Source organism: Pangasianodon hypophthalmus, chromosome 22, assembly GCF_027358585.1.
Source record: "Pangasianodon hypophthalmus isolate fPanHyp1 chromosome 22, fPanHyp1.pri, whole genome shotgun sequence".
Classification (NCBI taxonomy): domain Eukaryota; kingdom Metazoa; phylum Chordata; class Actinopteri; order Siluriformes; family Pangasiidae; genus Pangasianodon; species Pangasianodon hypophthalmus.
Window position 1 is genome coordinate 16,463,737 of NC_069731.1, and position 23,652 is coordinate 16,487,388.

Below are 23,652 nucleotides of genomic sequence, written 5' to 3' on the forward strand. Positions count from 1 at the left end.
ATTTCTGAGCTCCATCCATTATCGCACTCCACGTTTAGGAGGCCCTCTTTCACTGTTCAGTTGTCTTTTTGTTTTCAGCTCTCGGTGAGCTTTCCCTTTTGGGGGCGTCACTACATGTAACTCAGCTGTTCCATGCATGTGGTGGTAATTAACAGCTGATTGACAAACATGTACGCAAGTATGCAGAAAATCAACGTTACTGAAACTTGTGACTGCAGTAAGAATTTTTAGTTTGGTTTGACAAAAAAAATTGCACACAAAAGATTGATAAATGACGAGTAGTGTCATGTACAAAAAAAAAAAAAAATTATTCAGGATTCAGTTGCACAAGTACAGCAAGTTGAGAAACTTTATTGACCTGTCTGGCCTGATCAGGATGTGTGGGAGGATAAGCAGTAATGTACACAGTTGTACAGATCGTTTATTCCACATAGAAAACTTTACAGTGCTGTACCATTATACACTTTGTCCGCCGTAATCAGGAATGCTTCAGCTCAACCGTCTTTAAGCACAATGATTCAGTCTGTCTATAGAACACAAGCCCATCCCCAAACCAAAGAAGATTTAAATATATTAGCTTTTTAAATTTGTACACATACAGTGAAGCTTACGTCAGGATTATATAGACCAGTGACTCAGATGCAGCTCACATTAGGGTGCAATCTTTTTTTTTTTTTTTTTTTTTTTTTACCCCCCAAGTTCCAGTTTTGAAGGATCCCAGATGTTGCCTTCTTTAAGTTTTACCTAAAAAAAAGCATCAGTACATATAAAATGGAATAATTTAACTATATATAGTATATATATATATATATATATATATATATATATATATATATATATATATATATATATATATATATATATATATATATATATATAGTTGATATGGTATCAATTAGAAATCTTATTGGACAATCTGGGAGAGATGGCATAGTTAAATAAATTATCACAAAAGTAAAAATCTCCAGTGCATTTGAAAAGGAAAACGAGTGCAGCAAATTCAGAGAAACCAAAAAGATTTAGAAATAAAATCTAGTGTTATGGGATTATTTTACAAGCCGCTCTTCTGTACAACTAGATCAATTCAAGGAGCTATTCAAGCTAATGTTAGCCATTAGCGGTGCAAAACCGAAAAGGACATTAGAATAGTAGAGTAACAGCAGTTACTCTTTATCCGAACTAATTACTAACCGTTTACTCGATGGTGACCCCTTTCATCATTCTTCATACAGCTTTAGGATTATGTTGAAACAAAGTGACACACTGTTTTGAAATTTACTCAGGATCTCAGATGTCGAGGAGTTGGATAGTTGTCATTACTGTAATCCGGATCCTGTAGATGATTACGAGTCTTGTACATGCCCACGATTATTTCCAGTCTAGACCCAGTCTAGTCTAGAATGTTGCTAACAAGTACCATCAAGATGCTCTTGTAGAAGCTTCCAGTCGCATCCTTTCAGGGCCTCCACAGTGCCCTTCGTTTGGGGAGAGATTAGATCACGATCCTAAACCAGTTGGACGGCAGATAAAAGGAGAACGAGGGACGATTTCAGTGGCCGTTTCTAGGCCTCCTGCTCCGGTTCCAGCGCGTGAGCGATGTGAAACACGAGCCCGATGCGCAGGAAGAACTTCCTCAGCACGGCTCTCAGCTCAGGGATCAGGTCAAACTGCATGATCTCACACAGCAGCGGGTAGTAACGGGTGGCGTGGGCCTTGAACTGAGCGCACACACACACACACACTTACAATTCTAACACTAAAAATAAAAGGCTGTTTAATGAGACCAGGGCAGATAAACTTCCATCTGTCCATCCAAAAAGAAAATATGATGATGTAAATGAACGCTATGAAGGCAGTGGGTTTGAGAGCAGCACTCACCCGGTCATCACTGATCTTCAGCACTTTGGTGAGGAAGAGGAGCAGCAGGTTGGTCCAGGCCTCGCGGTGACTCTCGGATGTCAGTGTGAGGAAATAAGCCACGGCATCACTGCACACACTGCACAACACGGAGACATCACAAACAGTTACTGTAAATACTGAAAACTTCACCTGCAAATGCAGGAACTATTACAAGAGATACAGAAATGCACAGGTGAAGGGATTAAATATATTTTCATATAATGTTATATAATAATTTTCTACCTCATAGCACAAACATGTTCACGCTATCATCCGGAGATCAAGAGTTCGAATCCCAGCCTTTGAACAGCCATGAGTAAAGAAAGTTGTGTGTGTGTGTGTGAGAGAGAGAGAGAGAGAGAGATTGTAGTGTCTTACTTGAGCAGGCGTCTCTGCACCTCCTCCCAGGCGTCCTGTCTGCTCGGGTCTGTGTACATGCGGAAGAGGATGCGCAGGCCACAGGCCAGGCTGCTCGTCTCCTGTTTCAGCAGGTTGGGTTTGGACTTCCCTTTAAAACCTGACACACACACACACACACACACACACACAAAATCACTACACTGTTCAGACACTTTAAGACGTTCCATTATAGAATACAAGAAGAAGAAAATGCATCAGATATCTGTAGTGTCTTTTGTTCATGTCTGAATACTCAAACAGGTGTGCAGCCCCAAAATCTGATCTCTCAAGTTTTCTAGAAGTGTGCTGTGTTGTTACAAGGAAGTCTAAATCTCCTAAGAATTCTGAATTCAGTCCTCTGGCATGACCTAGTAAACGTGTAGCAGTGGTGTAGATACACACCAGCCTTCCACAGCGCTGTCCTCTGCTCATTGTTGGAGTTGAAGGCTTTAGCGAAACGGTGCGACTCCAGCAGGCAGTCCAGCAGTTTAAACAGCTGCTGTGAGGTCAGGTAGCGGTACATTCCCTGATCCTGTGTCTCCACATGGACTTCAGCATCCAGAGCATCTCTCTGCACAACAGGTTTATGCACACAGGTGAGCGGATTGGGATTTAAACTCACAGATCAGTACGGAATGTGTCATACCTGTGCTGCTGCGAAGTTCTCAGCGTCCTCCTTCTTGCTGGTGGCCGGAAAGAAGACGATGTTGTCGATGGTCTGGATGAGCTCCAGCTGCACCACACACTTAATGAGCAGTGCTGCAAACAGCCTCTGCTCCTGGACTTCTGCAGGACGGACACACACACACACACACACACACACACACTGAGCAACACTCTCATCTTAACTCACACACACTGCTCACATTAGGGGTGAAGGATTAACTGATCAAAATTAATGCACTGTAAGACTGGTCCTTATGATGAACTGAATTTCCTTCAGCACTGTGCACCACATGGTATCACACTGTATTTCACTTAATTATACTGTACTGGATTGTTGGATGTTTATGGTGAGGAAGGAGAGGTACACTACATTAAACTGAGTCTGCATTGTAAAAAACACATCCTGAGCACATTCACGACTGCAAACTGAGTTTGGATTGAAAATTAACACCCAAGCACAAATGCAGGATCCATAAACCTGATTTGCTCTGCTAATAAACCACACACACAGTGACTTGTGCTGGTTTTAAACTTGCCTGAAGACAAACTGAACTGACTCTGTCTCCGATTCTCTGCCAGCGCCTTCTCCATACTGCTCACAGAGTGTTGGTCCTCTGCTCGGGTCTGGATGTCCACAGACTTCTGGGACATGGAGTCCTGTAAATGTCACACACAACCCATTAATCACTGTTAGTGCCACTGTTCTATTACAGGCACGTGCTGAGTTACACCAACAGATAAAAGACTCTTATCAATATACTGAAAGGTGACAAACTAAAGGAACAACCACTATAAAGTGTCTAAGGTCTGATAGTTCTGCTGCTTTTGCTACAAATGTGGAACTCTTGTTTATGTACCAGTTGTTTGTCCGAGTCCTGCTGAGTCACATGATCGTTGTCTCCACCAGCAGCCGGCTTCCACGTCAACAACCTAAGAGGAAGACAGGACACACATAACTGACTCGCTCCTTCAAACAGAACAGACGTTATGTTCACTGACTCCACCCTGAGATCAGTGCTGAGGAGTGCGATAAGAACTCACGTGTGTGGGATGGTGGTCTTGAAGATGTCCAGCATGCAGTTGCACGTCTTGTCCCAGGTTTCGGCTGTGAACTTCTCTCCATTCAGGATCACTACATTCTCCAAGCAGTTGGTTCCGGACCTTGCCAGCTGCTCATTGTCTGCAAAAAAATTATGGCAAGTTTATGAGTTTAAGATTATGACACCAGTTATGACAAGTCTTTAAAGGAGTGACCTGTATAATATATACATATCACTCTTACATAAATTATTACAACTGATTATTTTTTTAATAACCCCACACCTTCAGTGTTTTAACAATGTGGTATAAGAGGAGTAAAGAAAATCTCAAATATTCCAGTATCAGTTGTTGCTCTGTGGAAAAATAAGGGTTGTCTGTTGCTGTGTTGTAATGAGAAACCAGGGCGGGGCCTTCAGTGGTTTATCAAAACAATATTAAGCTGAAAAGTTAATTCAGCTGAATGAGACTCATGTTGGTTATTTGAGTTCTTTATAAAATATATGGATATATATATTTAAAAATTTATTATCAGAGCCCTACTTGAGGGAAAGTAACAGAGAGAGAGAGAGAGAGAGAGAGAGAGAGAGAGAGAGAGAGAGAGTTGAAGTCAACTGTAGCATGAGAGCACACACTGTCTTTCTAAGAACTAAAGAGTGTTACTTTGTGCGTGCGTGCGTGCGTGCGTGTGTGTGTGTGTGTGTGTGTGTGTGTGTGTGTGTGTGTGTGTGTGTGCGCACATGTGGGTGGGATTCTCACCTTGCTGCACACACCAGTAGAGCTGAGAGAGGATGTTGTCCAACAGAACATCACTGAGAGACTCGAAGTACTGCGTGAAGACGTCACAGATGGCATAAAGTGCGTGGTTGCAGGTTGTGGTCATCCACTCTGCTTTCTATACACACACACACACACACACACACACAGGTTAGTGTCGTGTTACTTGTCTTACATTATTCTAAACAGAAAAGATGACTTTCACATTTACCTCGGTCTGCTGCTCCGGAAGCTTCATATTGTCAAAAATTCTGAAGACGATCCGGAACAGGTCTTGCCACCAGTGTTTCTCGTACGTGTGACCGTACGTCTTCATCACCTCAAACATCACCGTCAGACCCCTGATGCCGTTTAACAGAGTAACTTAGAGCAGCCCAACAACAGCACTGTAATTTTTCTTCTTTTGAGAATTTAAGGTTCTCTGATATATGCAATAAACACGATCATTACAGCCATGTGCGGATAATTTTATACATTTGTACATTTAATCTGTAGCCTAACTACCCAGTAATGAGTAATAACTACTCATTAAGGCTTTATCTGTGTGTGTGTGTGTGCGCGTGTGCGTGTCTGCACTCGCCTGGTTCTGACGTCCAGCTTGCACCTGTTGATGATGCAGGAGAGCTCGAACAGGATGGGGAACCAGCCTCGCACCCACACCCGGTCCTCTGGGGCTACATTCATATCATCACTAGTGTAGTCTTTAAACGCCTGCCAAGGAGGAAGACAAACTCGCATGATTAATACATCTAAGCTTTTTGCTTTTATGTGCCAAAGATCTGGTCAGGCTCCATCTACCACTGACTTAAAATAGCTTAAAAACATAATCTTTCACTTTCACTATCTTTTATTATTTGCTTTACATTTACATTTTGCTTTATATTATTTTAATTACTGTACATTTAGTCTATTTTTACACATTTTTTTATATTACACTGTAAAGCACTTTTTAAATGTTTGAAAGGTGAGTATTATTATTATTATTATTATTATTATTGGGGTGGGGGATTAATCCCATTCCTCCCACATTTGGTAATTTAAAGATCAACAGGATTCTTCCTCAACCTGGCAACCCTCCTGTCTTCTCCCAGGATTCAGCTGTATCAAAGACGCAGTGATGCCCCTAATCCTCATTTAGCAAATGCATAAACCACACACATCCTAAACCTTTTACAGCTGAACCACAGCCAAGGCTCAGAGCAAACTCAACTCAGTGTGAAATAAGAGGGTTTTGGTCCTCAACCAGCCTCCAGTTCTGCATTTATAATACAGGATTAAAGTCTTAGGTTCATTAGCACTGACCTGAGGCCTGTCGGAGACGTATTTGGCGCAGTGGCGGATCAGACGGATGGCCTCCATGCTGGTGTCAGGGAACGAAGCGTTACAGGCGAACTCTGACAGACACTTAACGGCGTCCTGGAAGGAGTCGATGGTGGCAGGAAAGTGCTTCTCAAATACATTCGCTGTGAAAAAGGAGAGACAGTAAGTACAACTCGCACAACTCCAACACCAACCTTCAGTTCTACACGACTGTAAAGACGAGTGAATGCATGAAATCCAGTGACTGGACAATACTGATGTTATTTAGTCCAAAGCTCACTTTAATCTGTGTAAGACATTCTTGCCAGAGTTCCAGGAATTAAAGACATACTCCTAAATCTGTAGTTTGTGATTACCACAGACAAGAATTTCTGAGAAAAAAAAAAACCAATGTCAATCCTGTTTACTCAGTGAACTCGCTTATAACAGAAACTTAAGGGGCAGTTGTAGAAACATTTAAAATATGCAACTAGATAGTTGAAATTCAAAACTACAATCATTCCACTTTAAATTATATAAGGAAGAGACTTTAGGAAGGGACCGACATCAGTGAAGGTTTTATGTAGTTTCATCCAAATTTCCAAAACTGCAGGAATATGGTCAAAAGTAAACCCTAGGTTTTGCATAATTTGATTGACAAAGACTTTATTCCCTCTGAAAAAATGGTCCCATCAGCAAAGGTGCAAACTACAGATCCAGAGTTTGGATGGAAGAATTGCTACAAAAATTTGTTTCACATAAACGTTCATAAACACGGATGCCCCAGAACATGGCATTAGACTTTCATTATAAGTGAGTTTGACAAATGTTCTTCGCACTTTTCTCAGTACAGGAAAATATACTGAAATTATTGTCAGTAAGAATCACACATATTCTACAGATGTGGTAAGTAAATACTGTTGAAAAACCTCTCGATCTTAGAAATAACTGCTGAACGAGTGATAAAAACAAAACCCCTTGACTAGCCTTAATGTATTTGGGCCAAAATCTAACGCCGGTGTGCTGGTTACTTACTGACAATGTGTCCAGTGGTCTGGAAGGCGAGCTCCACGATGCTCTCGTCCTGATCCGAGGCTGCCAGGTGGAACACAGAGAAAATGTTCTTCCAGCCTGAGCGGATGTTCCCCGCCTGCGAGTTCACCATCTGAGCTATGCAGCGTACCACCATGTCTCTGATAGTGGGCGATCTGTGTGAGGTAAATAAAAAAGGTGTCAATAACACCACACACTCACACACACCATCTCTATTTTGAGCTGCAACAGCTAACACACACCGACAGCCTGATTCATTCTCCATAGTGCTGAGCTAGGCCTTAATCATTTTCGACACGTGTGTGTGTGTGTGTGTGTGGCTGCTTGGTTTAATAAGAACCACACTGCAGGGTCTGTGTGACCTCACACAACATCTACTTAAAGCTGCTAATAGACGGATGAAGTGATTTTATCATCTTCTGCCAATGCTCAAGCTTTTTGTTGTACAAAGCACTGTTTATTCATGGATTTGTGTCTAATAATTTTGGGAAAGAACTACTATGTAAGGAAAACAGTTCAGGGTGTGCTTTTATAGCAAAATAATACTAATATCACCATAAAGTTGATTATTTTCCAATAACATTATGGCCTGAGGTCTTTAATTCCTCTTATACCACAGCAATTTGCCAACAATGACAATTTTTAATTTGTTAATGAACAACACGTTCTGATTTTTAACTGTGTATAGTTACGTTTAATGTTGTGGAACATCCATAACACAAGTTAATGCCTGTTATCACTTACTTTATAGCAAGTAATAGTACTTTTTTCTTACTCACTTCTTTCTTACTCTTGAAGTTAATAAGACAAAAAAAAAAAAAACCCCAGTCGCAGCCAATTTACTGAGAAACCTTAAAGCGCAAAGTCCTCTGTCTTGAAGACTTTCCCGTGGTGGCAAACTTACAGTTGCAAAGTGCTGACACTGGAGACTCCTTCCGTAAATGTTACATAAATGTCTCCTCACCAAAAAACTTCATCCTGTCAATGATTAAATGTCGGTCTTTGCTAAATAACAGCACATTTTTTAAAAATGTGCTTATAACCTGCTTCATTTAGGTGCAACGTCCATCTTACAAATTACACTATTAATTATGATTTGAGAATGAGTCCAATGATAAGGAAAAGTGCACAGTAATTACCTGTTCTTTTTCATGATGTGCTCAAACGGCCTCAAGAAATCCTTCTGAAATCTGAAATTGGCCAGTTCTCCCTTCTCCAAAAACTTCATGGACAACTGCCTGAGCGAATCCACGGCGAAGATAGCAACATCCTCATTGGGATTACAGCCAACCTGCGCAGAAATGGAAGCACAACAACAGAGAACTTCAGCACATTTCACTCCCAGTACTACTCTCAGGAATCAAGATCCATCTAAAAAAGGAACAAACACTTCACTCAGGTTTGTGAATCTGGGTCTAATCTGATCTGACCTTATTGAAATGATCTCCTATCACTTCCCAGATCCTGGACCACTGGAGCCTGATGCGGCCCATGTTGTAGTAGGAAATCTCCACAATCTTCTGCAGGCTGAACATGCGCGGGTGGGTCGGAGAGGCCAGCTCGTCCATGGACACAGCACACAGCCAACGCACAAAATCAACTGCAAAAAAAAAAAAAAAAAAAAAAACAATCAGTTTGTCATGATATCTGCAAAACAATTATTTAATTACACATTAGCAGGGAAAGGTTTTTGTACACACAGAGTTTATAATGATTCATTACAGTTTAATCACTGGTACTGCTTCTGATGAAACAAAATGTACAGAGTTGGCAATTAAAAGAGGAAAAATATTAAACGTATGCTCCACCAACAACTTAATTGTATATTTATGAACTTATTAATTGGCTAATCTCATACCCTTATAGGTCTCTAAATAATGCTTGTGCAGTTATAAGTTGGTAACTAAGAGACCTGTTAGTGTCAACTGTAATATATATATATATATATATATATATATATATATATATATATGTGTGTGTGTGTGTGTGTGTGTGTGTGTCTGATCTAGACCTCTGACTTTTCCAATTAGGTGCAATTTGCTTTGAACATTTGATTTTCTGACTGTAGAGTTCTAACAGTGAAACCATTGCTTGTTTAACCATAAAAGGGTGTTCTATTAACTGGCAGTGTAATTACATATAATATACAGTATATATAATATATAGTCATATACTCACCTATAGCATTACCATCCAATCTAATGGATCCTGTGAATATCCTGTGAATAGGCAATATTAGTAAATAATTAGTAATGAGGGGGCCAGGAATCTGTCCTAGTCTAAAAGCTACAGTATCACAAGCACTGTACCTGTCCACAGCAACCACAACGCTTTGAGAGCTGGTCTCTCCAATGGATTCTTGAATGCTAGCGATCTGCTTCCGGTCTACATTCCCACCAACTAAAAAGAAAGAAAAAAAAAATGTAAAGCAAATGGACGAATATTTGTAGTGCATATGGAATGAATAAAACACTTGGGAGCATGCTGTCATAGGAGAATAATCAATAATGGGCTGGGTTATATGGCACTATGCAAAGAGGAGCTACTGGTACCACCATGAAGTTCATTAATTTCCTTTAATAACATGTCCTGAAGGGTTTTATTCCTCTTACACCACAGCAATTTCCCATAATTCAGACATACTGTTTATGTATACTGTGGATACACCTTTCAACTTTCACATAGTCATGTTAGAATGTTAGCATAAAATTAAGTATAATTTCAAGTTAAATACATGTAAAACTACGGGCGATGACTAGCGTTTATATGATAGCTATGTGGACATTCTGGTGTACTGACCGAGACCCAGATACTCGTCTGGACTCTGCTCTTTGGTGCTAGTGATGAGGCCCTCTTTGCCCCGAACAGTCCCGGATATGTAGCGAGCCTTCACCCCTGTGCCAATGAGCTGGGCCAGCTCCAACTGACTAATGCACTTCAGAATCTGCAGGAAACACACACACACACACACACACACACACTTCATAAGGATGCATTATCTAGCTGGATAAGCCTCTTGAGCTAGTAGTTCATTTAGTTAATATTCTAAGTTTATTAGTAGCGAGACAGTCTCTTAATGAAAACCCAGATGGAGCAAGCTGTCTCGTGCAAAGCTCACCTCATGCCACGAGTTTCCCAGGTAATTCCCATCAGTGTGAGCCACCGTGATAAGTGTCTTGATAGTATCAATGTTCTTCTGCTTCATCTCCGTGATCCCAGAACTGGCTGTGAGCAAGGTGAAGCGAGCCAGAGCCTGCACGTATGCATCTCTCTCCAACTGGAACCAAGCAAGATCCACAGCGCAGCACAGCACATTTAGCATGTTTCTTCATTCTCATTCCCACCCTTTACACCCGCTTGACTTCAAACAGCACTGATACAACTGCACTGCTCACTAGATTCAAGCCAAGAAGTGTCATGACATGACATTTAAAACTATATAACCAAAGACCTTAAAGAGGAGCAAAGATTAAGCGGGCATACCTGTATGGAGAAGATGCAGGCTATTCTGATGGCACAGCGGATACCCTCCAGGCACAGAGATGCTACCTCTGTGTCATCGCAGTCCTGCAGACCCACGCTGAAGGCCGCCAGGAACGGTGTCCAGGCCAGCTACATTGTTGGAAATTAAAGGTACAGTCAGTGAGACTATTGGAAGCGTTCTCTTCAAAATATATGCAACACGTGAATGCTAATGCAATTAGCAATTTCTAATTTCACAATCAATATGATTGTCAAGCAAATAGGGATGTCTCCTTATCGAGATTGGTTAGATGTTGGTAGTCCATCTTACATTAGTTGTCTTTCCTCCCATTTACAGAGACTGACGTGTTCTTTTTGTAAAAAGCTACAAGAATGTGGTTAGAACGCATATCTGCTTACGCGTTCAATTCCACTGCATCTTAATCAGGGTATCATAAGCTAAATTACGGTATTGTGACATTAAACAAAATAGATATTTTAGCCATGGTATCATGCATTTGTCTACTGAGTGGTAGCTTTAATAAACTCTATAATAAGCTCAAAACCTCATAATTACATCCTTAATGAAGTGTATAGCAAGTCAAAGGTCTTTATTGCAAACTCAGGAAGCTGGCATTTGAGGAAAATAACTGTCACCCTAAAATAATAAAAAGTTATTCTGATTATGATTCATGGAAATTCACACCACATGAAAACATGACAAGCCAGTGATATTACATCATAAAGTGTAAGCTCCTATCAGGACTCAATATGCAAATGAACCAGTATACCAAAACAGGGGATGGGAGCATGGGGGGCTTTTCCATTTTGCATATTTATATCAAGATTTCCTGATGTACTTCAGTTTTCTGTTTTCTAATGATATTTTATGTGTATAACTACAAGTATTTATTATTCAATTGAGAAAATACATGCATTAAAAAAGCTTTAAGGCTTATTACAGAGAGTTGCTATGTTTTTATTCTCACAGGCCAGACGTGTAGCATTTGCTAGAGTGTCTGCTGCATTTAGTCAGTAAACATGGCCAAGAACTGCCTACTTTCATGGAAAAAGGTTGTCTAGCTGACATAACTGAAGATCTTTTCCTGTAGCTTGTGTGTGGGCAGACATTCACTGTGTCAAACAAATCTCTAATAACCTTTAAAGACAGAACCTTTTGTTTTTCAATCAAGTGATATACCTTGCTATATATCTTGCTCTGAAAAACTCACTGTGTTGTAGTTTTTAAAAGTTTGTGTAACTGGTGCACAGGAAATGCAGAGAGTAATTAGATTTTGGCACCTTTCAAGATTCTCAAACTTGTGGCCAGAAAACATACCAGAGAACATACCAGAAAACAATACCACAAATGATATCAGACTCTCTGTGGGTGTGGGTGGAGCATCTGAGGCTCTGTGCGTTTTGTACCTTAAACATAGGCCTGACGTGCTCCAGGTGGGTGGCGCTGGTGAATGGGGCCTGAACGTGGCTCACAGCCTCCATCAGAGCCTTAGCTGTCTTCGCCATCTGCTCCATCTCCACGTTGTACAGCAGCCGTCTCTGTTTCTCACTGGCCACACCTGTTTCAAACAGCAGCACAGAGAGCAATTTATCTGCATCCTTCTGACTGAACTTAGAGCAGTGCTTACTCCATCTGGTTCAGTGTATGAGCTATGTGTTTTCAATTCACTGTGAGTAATACACTTTTAGAGTTATTGCACCATGACACTGCATTATTCACCATTTTATTGTCTGATAACATTTATGCTATTGATGTGATAAATTACATGCATGTGACCCATTATAAAGTTATGAAATTCCAGAATTAAATGCAATAACTACATTGTTAATGTTATTTACAATGCTGAATATTACATCCTGATGCTGATGACTTGTGAATGATTCCATTATTTCGTTTACTCTGCAATACTGATGGTTCTAATATCTCTGACACGCTTATTCCAGCATTATGATTAAACTTTTCATAGTGCCAAGTGCTAATCTCACTTTGTTTATTAGATTTGAGTGGCAATTCCTTCGTCTCCTTCATAGATATCTTCTTCCCTGCGATTTCATTGTAGATGGATGACAAATAGTCCTCCGGCAAATCTTTACTGTCATTGATCCCTCTATTCATCATTATGTATTGCTCTTTTGTCATTTTATTCTTCACCTGTTCAAAGTAGGAAACAGAAAACAAAACATTAACTCATGCAGTACTGCTCTGGAAAATGAACATGTCTCCCCAGGTGTTTTTACACTGCAAGTCACACATTTGCAGGGAATCATTATTACAGCATATTGCCACAAAAGGGAAATTACTTTAATTACGTAGAGAAATTCAGTAAGTTGGTATCAGCAGACATAGAGTTAGAGCACTCACCTGTGGACTATGAAGGTCTGTAGTCAACATGATGATTGAATAAGCAAGGACATACGCTGTGTCTGCACTCGCAAACAGAGTTTGTCTACAAAAAAAAAAAAAGATATAACACATATCACTAGTGCATCATTATTTAAAAACATTATTAGCACGGTCTGTGTGCCTGCCACTCTCAATAAAGGAGGTGTGGCACTGTACCTGTCAGTCTAGTAAAGGAGGTGTGGCCTCCCGCTGCTTTATGTTAACACTTTTTTTTTTTAGGTTAAATTTTTATGTAAAATACCTAATCACAATGTATAAAACTGAAACAGCTCAAAACTGTATTGTATTAAATTTTTGGCTGCACAAAGTACTAAATGCATGGGTGCTAATAATTTTGACCTTTACAATATAAATAAAAATTTTCTTCAAATAAAGGTTAGATAGCTCTCTTTTTTTTTTCAGCGCAAGATTCAGTAAATTAGTCACAAAGATATTTATCCTAGTGTTTTTTTTTTTTTTTAACCAAGAGTGCAATAATTCTGGAGCTGACTGTATAATGTACTGTATAATGTGAATGTCTCCTGTGGTGCACATGTTGATTTCACCAAGTCAAACTCCTGTGTATCCTGGACAGTTAGAGAATATAGAGATTTGAATCCTGTGATCTCTTACCGCTGGTTGCACTCTAAATATCTAGCAGCAAATTTCTCCATGAGACGGTCGATTTTCTGGGCTTCTCCAGGGAGCCGGAAGCCCTCCAGGAACAGACGCAGGGCCGACACAAAGTCCTTCCCTTGGAAGTCCATTTGGTCCACATAGGCATACATCACTTCCTTGTTGAAGCGATCGTTGTCTCCCAGAAACTCTCCAGCTTGGACCTGTGAAAAAGATGGAGAAATTGGTGATATATTAATTCAATCTCTAAATGCGACAGGGAAGCAGTTATGTACAAATGAATCTGTAATCCAGATGGTGAATCCGTTATAGATTTGCAGTAGAATTAATGTTTAACCTCTTCTACGTGTGTGTGTGTGTGTGTGTGTGTGTGTGTGACATGACAATATAATATTGCTTTTGCAATAAATTGTTATTTTTCTGAGATACCTGGGCTGTCATGGGCTGTCATGGGCTGTCATGGGCTAACCAATCTTGTAATTTATCCTTTACATTAAAACTGTTTTCTTAATATTTTTATACATTTTAAAACTTGTGTTTTCAGCTAAACTGAACTAACTAAAGCTAAATCATGATATACAGTCAGGTCCATAAATATTGGGACAGTGACACAGTTTTGGTAATTTTGCCTCTGTACACCACCACAATGGATTTGAAATGAAGCAATCAAGATGTGACTGAAGTGTAGACTTTCAGCTTTAATTCAACGGCTTCAAGAAAAATACTGCATTAACCGTTTAGGAATTACAGCCATTTTTTACAGAGTCCCTCCATTTTCACAGGCTCAAAAGTAATGGGACAATTGACTGATAAGCAGTTCCATGGCCAGCTGTGGCCTGTTTCCTCCTTATATCATGATAAATTAAGGAGATAAAAGGTCTGGAGGTGATTCCAAGTGTTGAATTTGCATTTGGTAGCTGTTCATGGGAACTCTCAATATGCCGTCCAGAGAGGTGTTGATGCAAGTGAAGGAGGCCATCATTAGGCTGAAAAACCAAAACAGACCTATCAGAGAGATAGCAGAAACTTTAGGTGTGGCCAAATCAACAATTTGGTACATTCTTAAAAAGAAGGAATGCACTGGCGAGCTCAGCAACACCAAAAGGCCTGGGAGACCACAGAAAACAACTAAAGTGGATGATTGCAGAATTCTTTTCTTATTGAAGAACAACCCCTTCACAACATCTAGCCAAGTCAGGAACACTCTGGAGGAGGTAAGCCTATCATTGTCAAAGTCTACAATCAAGAGCCACCTTCATGAATGTAAATACAGAGAGTTTACTTCAAGATGCAAACCGCTGGTAACACTCAAGAACAGAAAGGCCAGATTAGACTTTGCTAAAAAACCTCTAAAAAAAGCCTGACCATTTCTGATGCGAGATTAACTTGTACCAGAATGATGGGAAGAAAAAAGTATGGAGAAAGAAAGGAAGGGCTCATGATCCAAAGCATACCACATCATCTGTCAAACATGTGGAGGCAGTGTTATGGCATGGGCATGTTTGGCTGCCAATGGAACTGGGTCACTGGGGTTTATTGATAATGTGACTGTTGATAGAAGTAGCAGGATGAATTCTGAAGTGTACAGAGCTATACTTTCTGCTCAGATTCAGTCAAATGCTGAAAAACTGATAGGACAGCGCTTCACAGTACAGATGGATAACAACCCAAAACATACTGTGAAAGCAGCCCAAGAGCTTGGAAATTAAATGTTCTTAAATGGCCGAGTCAGTCACCTGACCTCAACCCAACTGAGCTGCTTTTCACTTACTGAAGACAAATCTGAAGGCAGAATGACCCACAAACAAGCAGGAACTGAAGATGGCTGCAGTAAAGACCTGGCAAATCATCTCAAGGGAGGAAACTCAGCATTTGGTGATGTCCATGGGGTCCAGACTTCAGACTGCAAAGGATTTACCTCCAAGTAATAAAAATAATCCTAATATTTATGATTATATTAGTTTGTCCCATTACTTTTGAGCCTGTGAAAATGGAGGGACTCTGTAAAAAATGGCTGTAATTCCTAAACGGTTAATGCAATATTTTTGTTAAACCCCTTGAATTAAAGCTGAAAGTCTACGCTTCAGTCACATCTTCACTGCTTCATTTCAAATCCACTGTGGTGGTGTACAGAGGCAAAATTACCAAAACTGTGTCACTGTCCCAATATTTATGGACCTGACTGTATATTCTGTATAATTTTTACCAGTATTTTTTTTTTTGCCTTCTACCTCTTAAAGTTTAAAAGCATATATTAATTAATGAATTAGCTTCCTTTAATAGCTTATAATATCATTACAAGCACATTTATTACCGTTTTGCCTCAGTGTTAACACAACAGACAGAATTAACAGGCTCGAACAGCCTTTAAACTCTCATCTCTTGTTTTCAAACTAGTGTGTTTTTTCCTCATTTACTGAGCAATGAACAAGAAAATGCTTTACATTAATGCTACTGATGAACATAATGTGATAAATACACATCTTGGCTGCCACTCTCGAGGCTCAGGCTTGGCGCTGGCGAGCTCTTGTCTCAGAGCAGATGTTACGAGAGCTCTTTCACACACTCTGTGACCGTATGGAGAGGCTCTTAAGCCCCAACAAGTGCACCACTACTGAAAACAGGGCTAACACTCACCTAAACTGTTGAGATCTTTTTGAAATGGAAAAATTTGGGTGTATTCATCAGGATGAGTAGTGCTTCCTGGTTCCCTATTATCATTAACCATCATTAGAAATACGCTATAGACTGAAGATAGCTTACAGAATCCAGCCTCTCCTCCTGATGTAAAAACTGAGCGATGTCCTCTGGCGTTGTTCCCAGCATGCCTTGCTCCTGCAGATACTGGATGCCCCTCTTTGGTTTCTTGTTGAACCTTTAACACAAGCACAGTCACGAGCATGTCATCATAAACCTACAGCTTTTGTAGTGATGAAGAATTCCTGTAATTTCTTACATTACAGCAGCTGTAAACAGTCATTCACAAACCAGTCTCTCTTTTTTTGTCTCTTGAAGTTAATAAAACAAAAAAAATGCAGCTCAGCATGTTACTGAGAAATGAGAAAGTGAGTAGCGTGTTTTTTTTTTTTTTTTTTTAAATCGATTATGCGGTTTGTATACAATGGCATTAAACTTTAAGGTGTTGCGTTAGCTTACAAGTCAATGCCTTGCTCAATGATTTCCTTCTGCTGTTTGAGCACTTCGAACTGCTCTGGATTATCGGTGCCAGACATCTGCGTGCTATAGCTGCCGATGCCCGAGGAAGCTGTGGAGTCCAGAGAGTTAATGCTGCCATAGCGGTTAATGGTCTCTGGGTGCTTGGACTCGTTGGCCTCCTGCTCAGAAGGCTTCTCCTGGCCTGAAAGAGAGAGAGAGAGAGAGAGAGAGAGAGGTGGGGGACAAAGACATGCACAGTGAGGGAGATGAATCCAGGCCTTTGTGGTACAGAGAGAGAGAGTGGAGATAGTTTGATTCATTAGCGTGCTGGCCGGGGCTGTAAAGTGTGTTGCTGTACAGAGGCTCCTCACCATCTGTTGTCTGTATGAGGTTACGAAAGGTTACAAAGAATGAGGATGAGACAAAGAAACTCAAAACAGACCAGAAGAGCCAGCTAATGGCCTTGCAATCCAGGCCAGCAGCATGTGCGTGTCTGTGTGTGTGTGTGTGTGTGAGAGAGACAGAGTAAGAGACAATGTTCCATGTAGGATCTGATTACATGTAGGAAACTCTTTAAAACATTCAGCATGTAGCTGTCACGGTAACTTGAGAGCACAGGTTGCTTTCTCAGAGCACAGGGAGAGGAAAGACACGCTGCTGCTCACACACTAACACTTACCTCCTCTAGAGGGACTGAAATTCTGTTTCCCAACACACAAAGCCACAAGACTAAACACTGGCATGCAAGCTTTGCAGCACAAATCTGACGTCGTAATCAACACAAAAAGCTGTGTTAGAGGTGCATTGATTTTTAAACATTTAATAAATGTCTTTTTCTGAAAGATGCTTAAGATTTTCAAATGCATTTCTTGTATTATGTAAATAACATCTGATTTATGTTAATAAAATGCATCTTTACCAGCTGACTGCTGATATTCTTTACAATTATTCTTTGTATCGATGTGATTTCAGTAAATTATTTATTTGTGCAAATGGGGCTTTGTCTAATTAAATATACATAAATCTGCATACTTAATATAACCAAATGTCTTTTCATGTTGTTCAGGTTAAAATAATTATTTCACTGTGAAGCTCTCAAGAGATTTTACAGAAAAGTTTATTGGAAAATATTTTCTTTATAGTTTAATCAAGAAAATGCTATGCTACATAGCGGGTGTATAAGGCTTATAAAGGAAATTGATGTCAGTATCATAATGACACAAACACTGACACATGACGTCATTGTACCAAGTGGGCGGAGCCTAAAGCCTCCTTCAAATTTGCTAAATTTGCTAAGTTTTAGAAAATGTGGTGGTAACGAATGAACAAAAACAGTGCAATAAACATTTTTCTTTTATTTTATTGCTACAGTTTATTGCTAGTTATTTACTTAAAGTCTTACTCTAATTCCAGACCTTTCCAGACCTTTCCAGACTTTTCCAAGATTTTTTCAGACTAACTGTTGATTTTGTTTCAGACTGCATGTTTGGCTTTATTAATCATTTCAAAGGTCAGAAATGAGACAATAAAAAGAGAAACGTGAAATGTGTTAAGTATTAGAAGAATAAGGAAATGCCAAAATATTCAGTAAATAATATTCATACTGGTTCCAAAACCTTTTCTAAATTTCCATAATTCAATAATTACTAGAGATATGTCCTAGCTCTTTGGACCACAGAGAGGGAGAACCAGGATCCCAGCCAACTGGCTTCACGCAGCCCTCTATACAATGATGCTATCAGGTTTTTAATATGTATATCTACTAGTCTTTAATCAGAAATAGCGTTACTATAGCAACAAGGCTAGCTAACTCACAGCCGCTCGTCTAATGCATGCTCTTCCTTTCATGTGAGCCATGAAGACAGAGAACAAACAACACAAGGGCAATGATGAAGCACAGACTTCACCAACCAGATTGATGTTATCAAGTAAAAAAAATTACATCCACTGAGTTTTACAGCTGTTCATAACAAGATCTGACAGAGCGTGTATTGCTTAGGAACGAATGAAATGAGCTCATGAAAAGGTATTTAGCAAATGGCATAGATGCTGCTGAAGCAAAAAAACATCGACATTGTCTGGGGAGAGAGGGCGACTGGGCAAAATCCCAAATAAGAAGCTGTTGATCCTCGATAAACTCGCAGTCTGTGTGCTACGTCGTTTAGGGCTATTTGTGTTTCCCCTGATTAGCAAGAGCTCCCGGGTTTGTTTGATTAAGATGGAAAGCTCACTGCTGAGATCATTTCCTGTATTTGCGCTGAGACACTGGATTTTCCTCAAATACAGTTTATCGTTTTCTTGCACAGGAAGTAGGAAATTCAGAATGAAACTAAATGGAAAACAAGTGTGCAAAAATGACAACTGAAAAATGACTACTTCACATATTTAAATATTTTAAAACGTGGCTAGTTAAGGCACAATATTTTCCACTCCAACATTGACTCCCTGAAGCCATAAATAAAAAACTGACAGAAACATGAGGACTTTACAGTCACTTTGGGATTAAACACAGACAATAAGAATAAGTGGACGTGACAGTGGGATTTATCTAGATGCCCGAGGGAGGGGCCTTACCGAGACTGGTTTGAGAGTTAGGGTTCACGTACTGATCCTTACTCCACTCCACCATGCACTTGAGGATTGAGACGAGACACTCCAGTCCCTTCTTTCTCAAAGTCAGCTCCTGGAGATCAGAGCAGACTCGCGTCATTATACAGTCGGTCCAGAAACCAGTTATCGTTACCAAAAAGCAAAACAACTCAGTCGTATTCACTAATGTGAGGAGTATCGGCACAAATGTATTTAAAAACGATTTAAAAAGCACAGCAATTGTACGAAAGGATCAGATTTACCTGCAGCGGGGTCGTTCCCAGCTCATGGCCTCCTCGGCCCTGTGCGATCTTGGACAGGTCGTTCACCAGCCTCTCAAATATATTAGCAGCATTCAGGTCACAGTCATAATTCACATAGATATCCACCACACTCTGGGCATCTGTGAGCGCGAAAGAGAACACACACTTATAGACTAGAAATTCAAGCTATGGAGAACAAATTCAGACTTCAGCCTATGGTACAAGACAACTATTTTTCAGTCACAGTTCTCAGTTTACAGTGATAGGAGCAAAGTGGGCGGGGCTGGGGTGACGCAATAAAGTTGAGCTGAGTTTCATGCAAATGAGAGCTGAATCAATGAGGCAACTACCAGTGGAAGAGAAGGATAGTGGGGCGTTTTTATATAAACATTTTACTTTATATGTAAAATGTAACTATAAATGGATAAAAAGTACATGTTGTTTTTTAATAAACAAATATAAGCAATAAAACTGCTTCAAAAATAAGAGCAAAACAAAAAAAGCCCACAATGCTTGGAGAAACAATGCTTGGAGTTAGAATAAAACACACCGCTGTGTGCTATTCTAGGAAAATAATCAACAAAGCCGTGATGTAATGAAGCGGAGTTACTGCTATCACAACAAAGTTGATTATTTTCCTACAACGGCACGTCCCAGAAAGTTTTACTCCTCTTATACTACAGCAATTTGCTAATGATTACATTTGCATACTTTTTATCCATTTATAGTTACATTTTATGCTGTGGGATGTCCGCAAAACAAGTTAGTTCCTGTTATCACTTATGTCATAGCAGCTATAAACTGTCGCTCCATCACCAGCCTCTCTTGCTCCTCTGTCTTGAAAGAGCTTTACTTCTGTTACAAAGTCCTGACACTGGAGACTCCTTCCAAAGATGCTAAATAAAGTCTGCTAATGTGGAGCATCCGCCATACAAGTGTAAGCTGTGTGTAAGTTGTTATAGTAACGATGACAGAACAAGCTCATTAATATAAACGTTGCATGTAAAAAAAAAAAAAAAAAACTGGTTTATTACTTGTTACTGTATAAGCTTCTATAGTATTATCTCAACAGTAACAGTGAAACCATGGCAACCAGCAGTAAACATCAGTTAGAGTTGATTACTGGTGTCCATTGAGATTTGTGCAAGTTCCACATGTTTCATACCTGCACATATTCTGGTGAGCGTCTGAATAACCATCCATTTGTGGTCATATGAGCTCGTGGACGTCTCGAGGATGTACAGGAAAATCTCTTTGAAAAAGACCTGCGGTAAACATAAGCACAGAGAACGACTACAGTGACTTACTGCATCATACATGACCAGGTTTAATAAATTAGCAACATCAACTTGCAGGAAAAAAAAATGGAGGAATAATGTTTTCACAGTACTTGGTATGACTATAAATTCTACTGATTAAAAGTGGATGGTGATGAAATCCTCACAGCCTGATTTGGTATGACTGAGAGTCTTTCACACTCTTTCACACACACATACACACATACACACACACACACACACACACACACACAGTCTGGGACTGAATTACAAGCTGCCACAATACACCAGACGCAGATAAATCCACCCTGTCAGCAGGTTAATAGCAGCAGGGGTGGTATGAATGCTTCATGAGGGACGGAGAACTGCACTCGGTACCTCGATCTGCATCTTGAGGTGGGTTTTGAAGTTGGACAGGAGCGTGAGGAAGATGGACAGGGAGAGTTCGAAGACCTCGGGGACGGAGGAGACGCCGTTTTTGGACAGCGCCACACAAAGGTACTGCTTGATGGCGTTGATGAACATCTCGTTGGTCTTGAAGATGGGGCCTGCGTTCTGCAGGATGGAGAGCAGCAGCTGCAGCGAGAGCACTTTGGAGCGCAACTCATGGGATCTGGAGACAGAAAAAAAACAGGCATTGATTCATTTCTGCTTCACAAAATTAAAGGAAAAATCCTCCATGTTCAACTTGCACATTAATATTTATAATGAACTTAAAACCCATTTTATAATCATTCATATAATGAATAATTCTATAATGAAATTCACGTTGGTTTCCTACATTACCCACAATGCTGTTTGATTACCATTTGTGTGAGTGGGATTTAGCCCTTGCTTCCTCTCTACCTAAAGAGTGCGATGCAGCGGCGCTTTAGTGCTTTAGTCTGTCCAGCTCTCTCACCTCCTGATCTGTACCCTCTGCTCAAACAAATTCAACTCTGATGTTGATAATTTGCAACACCATTGTGCTCCTAGATGACTAACTAGCTGAAGTGAGCTTTCTTTGAAGGAGATAAACTAAGGTTTGTCTGCTAAGAACAAACATATGTGTGAGCACAAAACCACGTGCTAGCGTATGTAAGTCTACATGTAACACACGGCGTGTCCTGGAGCACCGCAGCACAGCAAAGTTTAGTGTTTTTCCAGTTGCAACACCTACAATTCAGCAGTGCACTCGATTCTGAAGTGAATAGTCATCACAAGTCTTTCAAAGTCCCCTGGCTAGGCTTAAAGTGTTAAAAAACTTTACTCTTAAATGGCCATTATAAATGAGACTGACTGAAGTTATTTCAAGTGCATCCCGAATGACTGTTATTTTCAACACCTACTGAGGAAGGAAGACTTCCGAGTTCTCATTATAGAGGGTGTAGCCTTTGCAGGAAGTAGACTGAAGTCAGATCTAAAGCTCCCGATAAACCAGGAAGACACTAAATACTGCAGGTGGGGGGAAAAAAAATAGTGCTTAACAGAAGTGCTATCGAAGTTTTAAGCTTGAGTGGGCGGCTGAGTATTAAGTGTTAACCTTTGCAGTGAACGCTCAGTCATACCATGAATATAAAAATCAAACTTTGGGTTCTCTCTAAGGCTTCCACCTCCACTTCGTTTCGACAAACAGACACGCAATTAATCTGGCGCTGAGAAGTATTGATTCGTTTCAGGATAAACAAGCAGTATATTAAATCTAAACAAAAGCCAAAAATAAATCATATGAATAGAAAGACAAGACAGCTACGTGAAAGTGGAAAACCAAATGCATTCAGAGCCTCATTAAAACCTCCGCTGCTAAGCAAAGAGGCAACACCTTATACCTATATAACACACTTCTGAACGCATATACGAGCATCACTGTGGGAAATCTCTGGTGCATGCAAATCAAACACCATGCTAGCTTCCTTTTCACCTCAGAGTCACCGCTGACAAACATCATTCTGACCGAATCTGTGCCTTGTCTTCCTGAGCAGCCCTGATATAAATCTGCAGAGGTGAAAGTGCTCTCTGACTTCAAACATGAAACAAACAAAAAAAAAATCAATACAGCCTTTTTTTTTTTTTTTTTTTGCCTGTCTCTGATGACAGACACTAATGAACGAGACCAATTTGCTCACTGGAGTAGGGTTTATGGGTTTAAACATAAGCTACACTACTTTAGACACTGCAGTCTCTGGGTTCCTCATCCGAGACATTCTAATGCTGTGCAGGAAAATAATCAATGACGGAGTTCCTGTTGCCACCCTGAGGTTGAATTTTCCCGAAATGTCCCTAAGTGTTTTATTCCACTTATACTACAGCAATTTGACAATGATTACAATTTTGATATTAAAGTTACATTAAATTTTGATATTAAAGTTAATTATAGTTACATGGAACGTCCGTGAAACAAATTAGTTCCTATTTTTTTCTGTCTCACAATTAATAAGACAAAAAAAAAAAACACAGAGAAACTGCAATCATTTATCTCTGACTGTTACAAAGCACTGACACTGGAGACTCCTTCCATACCTTGAAGCAGGAACTACTCCCTGAGCTGCTGTTATAAAAAAATGAATCAACACCTTCTGACCTATCAGAATCGAAAATTCAACAGCGCTATGCTATATAACGAGAGATAAAAACTGGTTCAAGACCACCAGGATAAAACCTCCTCCAGCCATAATCATGACTGATACACGCTGAATCAAATTACACAGAGGAACCAGAGTGATAAATCCTGTTAAGCAAGTCCTGCTATCTTATT

The 23,652-nt window shown here is 40.0% G+C and overlaps 1 protein-coding gene across 2 annotated transcripts in view; it reads right to left on the minus strand.

Moving 5' to 3' along the window:
- Positions 1-335: 335 nt before the first annotated feature.
- The window catches only part of arfgef1 (ADP-ribosylation factor guanine nucleotide-exchange factor 1 (brefeldin A-inhibited)), a 54,928-nt gene continuing 31,611 nt past the window's right edge, over positions 336-23,652 (minus strand). For both annotated transcript variants that reach the window (XM_026938229.3, XM_026938228.3), the window contains 30 exons: positions 21,297-21,531; positions 20,807-20,906; positions 19,642-19,781; positions 19,364-19,472; positions 16,790-16,991; positions 16,397-16,508; positions 13,631-13,836; positions 12,977-13,061; positions 12,601-12,766; positions 12,022-12,173; positions 10,615-10,743; positions 10,250-10,408; positions 9,931-10,075; positions 9,441-9,531; positions 9,310-9,350; positions 8,562-8,731; positions 8,271-8,422; positions 7,114-7,286; positions 6,082-6,242; positions 5,360-5,490; positions 4,991-5,120; positions 4,762-4,897; positions 4,006-4,144; positions 3,822-3,894; positions 3,501-3,621; positions 2,945-3,084; positions 2,701-2,869; positions 2,278-2,416; positions 1,879-1,996; positions 336-1,718 (listed from right to left, as the gene is read on the minus strand). In XM_026938229.3, coding sequence (XP_026794030.3) covers positions 1,563-1,718; positions 1,879-1,996; positions 2,278-2,416; positions 2,701-2,869; positions 2,945-3,084; positions 3,501-3,621; positions 3,822-3,894; positions 4,006-4,144; positions 4,762-4,897; positions 4,991-5,120; positions 5,360-5,490; positions 6,082-6,242; positions 7,114-7,286; positions 8,271-8,422; positions 8,562-8,731; positions 9,310-9,350; positions 9,441-9,531; positions 9,931-10,075; positions 10,250-10,408; positions 10,615-10,743; positions 12,022-12,173; positions 12,601-12,766; positions 12,977-13,061; positions 13,631-13,836; positions 16,397-16,508; positions 16,790-16,991; positions 19,364-19,472; positions 19,642-19,781; positions 20,807-20,906; positions 21,297-21,531 — 4,180 coding nt within the window. In that variant the 3' untranslated portion in view covers positions 336-1,562. The remainder of the gene's footprint in view (positions 1,719-1,878; positions 1,997-2,277; positions 2,417-2,700; positions 2,870-2,944; positions 3,085-3,500; positions 3,622-3,821; positions 3,895-4,005; positions 4,145-4,761; positions 4,898-4,990; positions 5,121-5,359; positions 5,491-6,081; positions 6,243-7,113; positions 7,287-8,270; positions 8,423-8,561; positions 8,732-9,309; positions 9,351-9,440; positions 9,532-9,930; positions 10,076-10,249; positions 10,409-10,614; positions 10,744-12,021; positions 12,174-12,600; positions 12,767-12,976; positions 13,062-13,630; positions 13,837-16,396; positions 16,509-16,789; positions 16,992-19,363; positions 19,473-19,641; positions 19,782-20,806; positions 20,907-21,296; positions 21,532-23,652) is intronic.